This window comes from Bison bison, unplaced genomic scaffold, assembly GCF_000754665.1.
Source record: "Bison bison bison isolate TAMUID 2011002044 unplaced genomic scaffold, Bison_UMD1.0 scf7180017864285, whole genome shotgun sequence".
Classification (NCBI taxonomy): domain Eukaryota; kingdom Metazoa; phylum Chordata; class Mammalia; order Artiodactyla; family Bovidae; genus Bison; species Bison bison.
The window spans coordinates 1820604-1820823 of record NW_011494857.1 but is presented as its reverse complement, the minus strand read 5'-3'; the positions used below and the strand labels follow the sequence as shown (position 1 = coordinate 1820823).

The following is a 220-nucleotide window of genomic DNA, read 5'->3' as shown; positions in this document are numbered from 1 at the left end:
CGACTACGACCCGGGCGCCGATGAGTTCTTCTTTGACCGGCATCCGGGTGTCTTCGCCTACGTGCTCAACTACTACCGTACGGGCAAGCTGCACTGCCCGGCCGACGTGTGCGGGCCGCTCTTCGAGGAGGAGCTCGGCTTTTGGGGCATCGACGAGACCGACGTGGAGCCCTGCTGCTGGATGACCTACCGGCAGCACCGGGACGCCGAGGAAGCGCTC

At 65.9% G+C, this 220-nt stretch overlaps 1 protein-coding gene across 1 annotated transcript in view; it reads left to right on the top strand.

Moving 5' to 3' along the window:
* KCNC3 (potassium voltage-gated channel, Shaw-related subfamily, member 3) overlaps positions 1–220 on the top strand; it is an 11421-nt gene that overhangs the window by 3695 nt on the left and 7506 nt on the right. The window contains exon 7 of the mRNA XM_010849725.1: positions 2–219. Coding sequence (XP_010848027.1) covers positions 2–219 — 218 coding nt within the window. The remainder of the gene's footprint in view (position 1; position 220) is intronic.